At 48.5% G+C, this 10200-nt stretch overlaps 1 protein-coding gene across 2 annotated transcripts in view; it reads right to left on the reverse strand.

Annotated features, from left to right (window-relative positions):
• DPYSL2 (dihydropyrimidinase like 2) overlaps positions 1-9379 on the reverse strand; it is a 53701-nt gene extending 44322 nt beyond the window's left edge. The window contains exons 1-2 of one of the 2 annotated variants that reach the window (XM_032091793.1): positions 9238-9379; positions 8175-8544 (exon numbers count right to left, since the gene is read on the reverse strand). In XM_032091793.1, coding sequence (XP_031947684.1) covers positions 8175-8525 — 351 coding nt within the window. In that variant the 5' untranslated portion in view covers positions 8526-8544; positions 9238-9379. Of the gene's footprint in view, positions 1-8174; positions 8545-8928; positions 9014-9237 lie in introns of those variants that run through there. The other variant, XM_032091795.1, reaches the window with a different exon arrangement.
• Between the last annotated feature and the right edge of the window lie 821 nt (positions 9380-10200).

Here is a 10200-nt window from a genome sequence, read left to right on the forward strand (position 1 = left end):
CATCGCACAAACTGCAGCTTTGCCTGCCACGAAATTGTGATCTCTACATACCCAAACACACTGTGCAGAGCCAGTTAAGAAATGAAACCTTTGCTCTGGGAGAGCAATAAATCATTACAAAGACAACATCTGTTCAAACAGACCCCTATCAGGACCTTTTATGTTCATTTCTTCACAGGAAGCTCTAAGGAAAATAGCGAAGGAGTTTTTCCTGGGTATAGGTAGGACATCACACAACACTTAAAGAGCTGATATGTGAATCAGTTAATATCCAATTAGCCACAAATGAAAAAGTGGCTCATTATGACAGTGGCAAAATGGTTAATTTCCCAGACTGTAGGGCTTTATTTTGATTTAATGATTAGAATAGACAACCCTAAATGAGTTATCCTGACCCTCTGATGTGTGCTGGAAGAAGTTTTGAAACCTCAGCATATTTTTGTTCAGAACATGGCAGCAAGAATCTACATCAGGTCTCTAAATTTAGACAGTGCAACTGTTCCTTTTTTTCTCTTTGATGCTCGTTTTCCTCCTCGGTTTCGTATCTGAATGGTTCCATGTCTTTTTTTGCACGTAGCAGAGTACCAGAGAGGAATCACACACTGGCCAAGGGTTGGGAGCTGGCACCCAGGCCTTGGGCAGTGGATCACTAACACACCTAGAGCCCATCTCATCTGCCCAAACACAAGTATTGCAATTTTTTTTTTTTTTATGAGGCTCCTTACTGCATGTGGGCTTAATTCAGAGCAGCAGTTCTTGAATGTTAATTATTCCATAATCATATATTCCATAACTTGGATCCAGCAGTGACTAGGGTCAGAAAGCAATAACCAATCTCCAGGTGACACTTAGCTTGTCTTTCTCATCACCTTGTAGTAGTACAGAATGAAATAAATACAGAGATTCAAGGGCTGGAAAGCCACAGTTGTTGAAGAGGTAACATCTACAGAGCATTTTAAAGCACTTTAAAGCTTCCATGGTTTAGGACCGGAACTGAGCTCCCAAATGTGCCCTTTAGCAGCATTACACCACACCAATATGCCCCAATTTTCTTTGCTTTTAGCAATGAGCTAAAAGGTTGTCAAAATACGTAATTTAAAAATTAATATAGTTGCAAACTGGCTTATTTAGCCTGCCTAAAGACAGGTGAGGAATGGAAATTGCCTGTTGTATAAACACACACGAGGGCAGGTGATCAGGAGGGGAGGAGAAGAGCTAATGGACAATGTTGGGATGAGAACAAGCGGGAAACAGTCTGGAATTACTGAGGTGCATCCTGTTCTTTTTGGATGGTTCTGATAGAGCTTGGAGCAATCTGGTCCAGTGGAAGGTGTCCCTGCCCATGGCAGAGGTTGGAACTGGATGAGCTTTAAGGTTCTTTCCAACCCAAACCATTCCATGATTCTCTAAGTAATTCCTCAGGTAAATCTCTAGTTTCTGCATAAATTCCCCCACAAGTTGAATGAAGAAAAGTAACTATGTATGAAATGTCAGGGGCAGGAGTTGGGTCCTGTGTTAAAAGAAGAGAATTGAACTTCCTCCTTAAATCCTGGCAGAGCTGGATCCAGCCCAGCTGCCTTACAGCAGTGCCAGGATATTGTGGGAAGTGACGGGATTCTGGATAATGCTGATGCACTTTGTCTTCCACAGGTCTACTAATGCACACAGGGGGCTGAGCAGGCTACAGTTAAAGGTGCCACATTAATGAGCACTGCCTAATCAATGCTAATAAAGGGAAGGACAAGAGTATCCCTGACCCATCCTCAGGCTTCAGATATTTGGGGGAAATACTGGCCAGGATCATCCTCAGCCATTCCTGCCCAGCTGCTGCAGCATTTCTTGTGAGGCTCTTGGCAGCAAAAACTTATTTCATGTTAAAGGAGCAAATACATGTCTAAATTTATATCCTGGAAAGGTCTGGAGGGAAAATGGCACCGGAATATGAGAATCTCTGTGCAGTGATAATCTATGCTAAAATCATCAAAATAAATCTATGCTGAAATAAATCAGCACAAGCATCAGTGGAAATCAATTTATACCAGCTCTGAATCTTAACTCACAGATTCTGTGAACTACCATAAAGCACTTGGCAAAGAATTTTATTCCCACTGTGGAGTTACTGAATGGTTGGGAAAAGAAGTATTAAAAAGATTTTCTTCCTCTGTGGAATTTTAGTGTAATGGCAACAAAGCCCACAGAATTTCTGCAACACCCAGTTGCTTTCACTCCAATACTTAAAGGTGTGTCCACAAGGGCATTTTGCCATGAAATTAAAAACCCTGCAAATGGAAGCATCCATTTTAAAACTTAATGAAAAGAGAGATCAGAGATGGATTTAAATAAACTGGGCCAAAAGAGCTTTTAGGAGTTCACCCATCAGGCCCTAATTTTCAGTCATGATCCTGCCAATGCCAATTGTTGCATCAGCTCCGACTCTCAACAATTTTAAAGGCGTTTTCCATGGATCCAGCAACCTCCTGCATCCTAGGAAGTGTTGGAAGAATTAAATCCAGGCTGATACATGGCAGGATGAGTTATATATCTGTCCTCCCCAAAAGATGGTGAAAGAACTGTCCATTATTAATCACTATAAATTAAATTACTGTTATACTTGACCATGGGCATCTCTTGTTTTATTATCTTACAGGAGAAAATTAAAATTAAGAAATGACCATGAGGGTCAAACATGTTACTATGAGGAGGTAAAAATCATACAGCTTCTCAGAGAAACAGCCTGATTTTTTTTGCATACAGACTACACAGACTATTTTGTGAGGGGAAGATTCACTTTCTAGCCACACAAACAGGTCGATCAAAATGTACATTCGATCTGCAAATTAAAATTAACCTTCCAATTGATTTTGCTTCTTTTAATAGCCCGAGAACCCTTTAGGAGGTTCAAAAACGTCATTTTAAGAAAGCTGTTAGTGTTGGAGGGTGTTTCTTGGAGGAAATGTCCTGAGCACCATGATATGAATTGTCCTTAAACAAGCCCAGCAGAGTTAATTCCCCATCATGTACCCGGGAATGAGCCAGGCTCTCTTCAGGGTTCTAGACAGGGATTGCTCTGTCAGGGGTTGTACAATTCACAGAAAAAATGTGCTGTTCTCTCCAAACTGCTCACAGCCACATCCTGCCCTGACCTGCACTACAGCTAAACGCAGAACTTCTGGAACAAAGGCATGGGACATTCAGGCCTCGCTGTCACTGCCTCTCCCTTTCATCCTCTGGCACCTCCAGGCCTGTGGGAACCATGGGTAGGGGCTAAGAAATGCCTATTTTCAGTGATTTGCACAGTTTTTTACCATTATAATCCCTTTTCCTTCCCCAAAAACCTATAGGGCAAAGCATCAGGCTCTCAGCCACTGCTATCCCTGCTTGTGCCAGCCAGCTTTGCCTTCCTCTGAGATGGAGGATGATCATGACTCAGGGAAAAAATGGAATTTTGACCTCTCTTCTCTCACCCTGAGATTCATTCCTGCACTCTGGTAGGGGATCACAGAACAGGACATTGATAATCACACACAAATGCAAAGAGGTTTGGGTTTGGGTGGTTTCCTGCTCCCAAATGCTTTTAAGCTAAGAGAGTTCATGAGAACACCCACCCCCAACCCCACCTGAGCTTTGCTGACAACGTCATTTCCCAACTTTACAACAACATCCCAGCAGATACACCCAGACTTGATGTGCCACAAGACAGATGGGTGCTACAGGGAGTCAAAGCCCTGCAGGTAAAAGACTTCAGGCAGACCCTAAATGACTGCCCAGCACCTACTAACCAGATGGGGCCTGTTAAATGATGGCCAGGGCGGTGATGTAAGGGCGGCACACCAAACTGCCGCTCCCATGTGCCAGGAATTGCATTTATGCCTTGGGGTAAAACCTGTATCAGCTCTAAGCTGAGCAGGGAGTCCTGGCTCCAAGTGTTTAAATTTTCCCCTCAAATCTTTGACCCAGATAATACATTGGCCCTGTATCAAGGCCCCTTGCTCATTCCTGCATGAAAATGTGGTATTGGTAAATTCTGCACATAAAACCACTCCACAAGACACCCACTGGATGTATGGAACATCAGCTGTGCAGAATGATGGCTTTGAGAAGAAGTTGAGAGGACTTTGGCATTTCTGCTCCTCACTGTTAGTTTTTTTTTCCACAAACCATCCTGACCCACTGGAAGAGCATGCAAGCCATCCTCCCTGATTATTTTGTGAGCAATGATTATCGAAACAAGGCTAGAAAAATTGCAGGCATTGTAACAAATTAAACTCAGGACTGCATTTCCAGCTGTCTGGAACAGCTCCTTTGTTTTAGACAACAGTTCCATTAATGTTCCAGAGTCTGTGATTATTTGAGCTCTCAACAATATCCTGTTTTCATTATTTCTCTCCAGGAATGAACAACCATGATCCTGAGAGCTTTGAGGTTTTAGGAGAAAGTCCAGTCATGTCCCAAGCTTCATGACAGTGTTTTGCAAGTGAGTCCTCTCCTGTCAATTCTAAAATAAAAACATTTTCCTACTCTCTGTTTTTTCATTTTTGTTATTTGTTACAATAGGCTTTGTTGGTTCAGACCAGCAGTTTACACACAGTGCTCTGTGCTTCCCAGAGGGCCAGGAACTGTTTTAAGAGAGGTAAAAAAGGGATGTAAAGGCACACAGGGGAAACACCTGAACTACTGGAGTAAGAACAAGATGGCAAATGAAGGAGAGATCTGGGATCCCAGGGCTTGTACTGGTGTTGAAGAGTCTGAGCAGCTACTCAGGCTCTCTCTACAAACTGGATTAAAGCCCTTGTGATCTCTCTCGCAATTAAACCTTGCTTTTCTCTATAGATGTTCCCTAAAATACTGTTCCCTAAAATACTGACTCCCAAAAATGTCAACAGGTGAGAAAGACAGAAAGAATAGCAATTACAGATATGAGAAAGTCTGGGAAATACACTAGCAGGAATGACCCAGCTCAAGCAATCAATGGCCAAAGTTTTTCAAACCCTAGATAAATGTCCCTCTCTCAAGACTGGTCATGTAAGGAAAAGGGAAATATTGCCCTGGGATGCCATTCCAGCTCTGGGACCAGGAACTTTCCAGCTTCTGCCCTGACTACAAAGCAGAGCTGATGGGCAACAGAGCTGGGGAAGGGTCTGGAGCCCCAGGAGAGGCTGAGGGAGCTGGGAAAGGGGCTGAGCCTGGAGCAAAGGGGGATCAGGGGGGACCTTGTGGCTCTGCACAAGTCCCTGACAGGAGGGGGCAGCCGGGGGGGTCGGGCTCTGCTCGCAGGGAACAGGGACAGGAGGAGAGGGAACGGCCTCAGGCTGGGCCAGGGCAGGCTCAGGGTGGACAGCAGCGGGAATTTCCTCATGGAAAGGGTGGCCAGGCCCTGGAATTGCCCAGGGAGGTTTGGAGTGCCCATCCCTGGAGGTGACCAAGGAAGGGCTGGAGGTGGCACTCAGGGCTCTTGGCTGGGGACAAGGTGGGGATCGGTCACCGGTCGGACTCGATGGTCTGAGAGGGATTTTCCAACCTGGATCATCCTGTGGGTAAATCCCACTGCAGGAAATGATCTTGCAGGTGCACAGCAGCTCCTGAGAGCTAGGCCAAGGATCTCGTGCCTCATTTAAGGAATCCCACATCTGAAGACGCCGTTCTTGGCACACCCCAGTGCTGGGGTCAGGGCCTCGGAGCACTGAACCAGCAGCTCCAGAACCAGCCAGGAACAGCCCAAACAGGGAAGATGAGAAAGTTCAGATGGGAAATAGAAGCACAGTCAGTTCTCCAAGGCCTGGCAGCTGGAAGCAGCAGAGCTTGGCTCCAAGCTGAGCTGCAGACCTGTTGAATTGGCCGCCAGAGATAGAGCTGCAAACGCTGCTGGAACTGAGGCCGAGCCTTCCTGGTGCCTCCAGAGATGATCTTAACACTGAATTATGAGGCAGCACAGCCCAGGGGCAACACATGATAGATGGCTACAGAATGTCCCAGGCAGGACAGACACTGAGAGATTTGATTGCCCTTATCTTGTCCCACAGAACAATATATTGCTATTTAATGTAGAATAATTACATCCCCCTTTTTATCCTCTTGACAGTTGAGACCTCAAAGAAAAATATAAAAAATAGCTTGTCCATGTTGCTTTGTTAACTATTTCGAAGGGGATTAAGACAAGATCTTTCTATAAGTGACAGAAAGGATGACTGTGTTTTAAATCCATAAAACCGATTTTAACTGCTGAGGATTTAACCATTGATTCAAGCTATGGGTGCAGTCAGCTGGAAAGCCAAAGCTAAAACATTCCTGCAATAAATTCCCAATCCACAGCATAACATTTATCCCAAGAGATTGCACTTACCCCAATGCTCACCACCCCTCACAACACGATCCATTGGCATCAGTGTTAAGTAAAGCTAATGAGAAACAACTTAAATGTTTTGTACCATCCCACTATTTCATCCCCTCAGTTAACATTTAGACAATAATATTAAAAAATAGAACCAAAAAACACACTTTAAAAAAAATGTTATTAATATTGTTGGTGGATTCTGATTTTTCACAATGGTGTACTTAAGTTTTTATTATACTTTTTTCTTAATCAGAAAATAATCGATCTCTTTAATGTATATCCTGCTTATACTTATGTCCCACAGGACATCAAATTGTCCAAAATTAGCTCTTAAAGTGTCCTGAATTGCAGAACCTTTGACTCCCCAGGATGAAAAAGCCCTTTATTCTTGAAATGCACCTTGATTTGTCCAACAAGACAAATAAATCATGGAAAGTTACTCCATTAGTAGCCACTCCAGCATGGTCAGAGCAAACCTCAGGCATCTGTAGTGGCAAACTTTTGTTTGGGTTTGGGAAGCTAGGTTTGGAGCAGCATGGAGCACATCCTCCTCCTCCTCCTCATTGAGGCTGGTGTGTGGGAATTCTGAAAATCTGGGCCTGCCTTTGTGAGCTCTTTCTGACAGCAGTGGTTCACATGTGGAAATATGGCTGGTCACTGCAGCAGGGGCTGATTTGGGGTGGATGAGCCCCTATTTTATAACCAATAAATTTTATTAATTCCTATTTCTATATTACCTCCAGTAACACTTCATGTTTCTGAAAGCAGGAGAAAGTGGTGAACAAGCCCATATTCTGAATTCCAGGCAGACTTCTGCCCAGCGTACACAATCCATATCAGTATTAAAAATCAGAAGGCACATCCTAGAAACAGCTTACAGAAGAAAGGGCTGCTCTAAACCCACTGGGAGACTACTCAGAGAAACTCCTGCCCCATGCCAGGAGTTTAGCAGGCTGCTGGTGGGTACTTCATTCATTAATTTCTGCTCTTCCAGCCTCTGCACAGGAGCCAGCATTGTCAGAGGCGTTCACTGAGTATTTCCTGGCTCACAGCTGAATAAAACTGGTTCAAATTGATTTATAGAGGAAAGCAGATGGGCATGGTCAGCCAGACCCATGGGTTTAGTGGGTTTTGCCTCTGGAAGAGGATGGGCTTTATTACACCCCGACAAACCCAGAGAATGAGAAATATCTGCAGGAGTCTTAAAAACCTGGGCTGCTACGAGGATGCCACATTCCTGTGAAAGTCCCAGATCTTCCCGAGTCAAAAATTCCCACTAAAGCCAGCGGCCCTGCTGAAAATTGGCATTGAAATGCAGCTCTCAGGGGTCACTCCGGCGCCTGTCCTCCCCTGGCAGCAGGGGTAGGAGCACCCCCCTGGAAGAAGCCTGCAGGGGTTTGATCCCGGAAGGTGCAAGCTCATCGATGCTCTTTTGCTCACAATCGCGTTTCTGTTCCGTGAGCTGCATTCCCTGCCTGGGTGGGGCATTTCCCTGCCCTCGTGCTTGGGGAATCGCCTAAGAAACAAAAAAGTCGCTGTTTCTCCCAAAACAGGAGGGCAGGGCGGGGTGTTTGTGGGTGCGGAGGGGGGGCCGCCTTTTTTCTTGTGCCCCCCTCTCGCACACCTGCAGAGAGCACACGGACAGCATTCGAGCTCTGGAGGGGAGGTTGTGCCAGAGATGCTGCTGCCGAGGGGAAGGCACGGGCTGCCACACGGATGCAGGGGACATAAAAGCCAGCGGCTGCAGGTGGAGAGGATCCGTCCTCTCTGCAGCCTATCGTCTGCTCGAGTTCACCTCACACAATATATATCTATATATATATATCTCTATATATGCACCCACCTTGTCATTCAGGTTCTGCAGCGCCTCCTTCCCCGTGGCACTCCTGATCTCCACCTTCCTCCCGAATTCAACAGATGGTTCCCCTCCCTTCCCGCTCTGCCTGGAATAGACGGACGGAGCATCCGGACCCAGGTGGGCAACATCCTTCTGCTTTGCCACGACTTTGTTACATCCGCGGCCCACCGAGAGCGAGTCGAAGTCGATGGTCTTGTTCTCCAGGGAGCCTTCCACCGGGCAGAACATGCCACAGAATTTCTGCCGGGGCTTGGGACTGCCCGAGCCCAGGTTTTTGAAGAAGGCTGGCACTTCTTCCTCCTCTCCCTGCCGCCCGTTCTGCTTCCTCTCAGCCATGGCTGGGGTGGTCTCCCTGCTAAGGGGGAATAACAACAGCGGTAACCAGGAGGATCCTGCACACACACACACAGACACACACACACGCGGGGAGAGGAGAGGTGGGGGAAAAAAAGGAAAGCGATAGGAAAGAGATGGATCTGGGTCCTAGAGATACGGCAACATCAACTGCAAAGGGCTGTGCCCGGCAGGTCCCCTGCCCCCATCGGCACCAGCCAGCCTGTGGCTCGCTCTGTCTCTTTGATGCAGCGCAAAGTTGAGGCAAGGATGGGGCAGATCCTGCTGCAATTAAGGGAGGAGGCTTCAAGTTCCCAGCATCCAGATGGGGAGGGAGGGAAAAGGAGAGGGAAGGAGAGGAAAAAAAAATTTAAAAATAATTAAAAAAAAAAAAAAGAAAGCTCACTCTGCAGCAGAAACTGAGGACTGCTCCGGAAGTGATGCGAGTGGTGAATTGGCAAATGGACTCGATCAGGTTGGAGCAACAGCCCCCATCACACCCACCCTCTCCCCCTCCCCTTCCCCGGCGTGCGGCTCTCGCTGTTCCAGGGAGGCTGATGGGGTCCGGGCACCTCCTCCCCTCCGGCTGCTCCCCTTCCCCGGGCAGGGCAGAAAGGGGCTCTGCCTCCGTGCCTCCCTTCCTCCCACCAGCCTGTCCCCTGCCTCCCCCAGCCTAGCAATGGTGGAGTGCTCCCGGAATTCCATTGTTCCTCACTTTTCCCAACACCGCGGAGCCGGAGGGCGGGAGCAGCTGGGATCGCGGCTGGGTCAGTGGGGCTGCAGGAGCAGAACGCTGACTCAGCTTCCTGGGGTTTGGGGCATCGTTGGTGCAGACCCTCTTCAGGGGGGAAAAGGGCTGATTGATGGCACTGGAGAGAGGATGAGAAAGAGAGACAGATGGGTGAGGGGTGTGAGAAACGGGGGAGAGATGAAAACGAGCTGGCAACAAGGACTTACCTCCAGGAGCTGAAATTAGTGACCTTGCGAGTCAATTAAGCCTCTGCAGCGCCAGGAGACCCCGGTTTCTCCCTGCGGGGGATGAGGGGAGGCAGCCAAAGGCGGCTCCGGCTGAGAGCAGGTTTCTAGAGGAGGAGACAGAGCAGCCCCGTGCGCTCCTGCCCGTGGTGACAGCGACCCTGCGACGGGGGCGAGGGGAGGTGGGGGAGATGGGGGCAAAGGGGAGATGGTGGCGGAAGGGAGGTGGGGGCAGAGGGAGGATGGGGAGGAAAGGAAAGATGGGGGTAGAGAGAAGATGGGGGCAGGGGGGAGATGGGCAAAGGGGAGATGGGGGCGAGGGGAGATGGAAGGCAAAGGGGAGATGGGGGCAAGGAGAGGTGGGGGCAGAGAGGAGATGGGGGGGCAAAGAGGAAGTGGGGGACGGAGAGCAGATGGGGGCAGAGCGAGGGTGGGGAGCAGAGCGGAGATAGAGTGCGAGGAGAGATGGGGCGCAGAGGAGATGGGGGAGAGGGAAGATGGGGCGCAGAGGAGATGGGGAAGAGGGAAGATGGGGCGCAGAGAGGGGACGAGGTCCAGGGGGAGACGGGGCCCCGGCTGGGCCCGGGCCGGCCACCGGCGCTGTCCCTTCAGCACCGGCCGCGCCCGGCCCGGGGCGGGTCAGAGCCCGCCGGGCTCTCGCTGCCCAGTGCAGCCCCTTCGCTGCTGGGCTCCGACCCAGCGC

Source organism: Corvus moneduloides, chromosome 27, assembly GCF_009650955.1.
Source record: "Corvus moneduloides isolate bCorMon1 chromosome 27, bCorMon1.pri, whole genome shotgun sequence".
Taxonomy (NCBI): domain Eukaryota; kingdom Metazoa; phylum Chordata; class Aves; order Passeriformes; family Corvidae; genus Corvus; species Corvus moneduloides.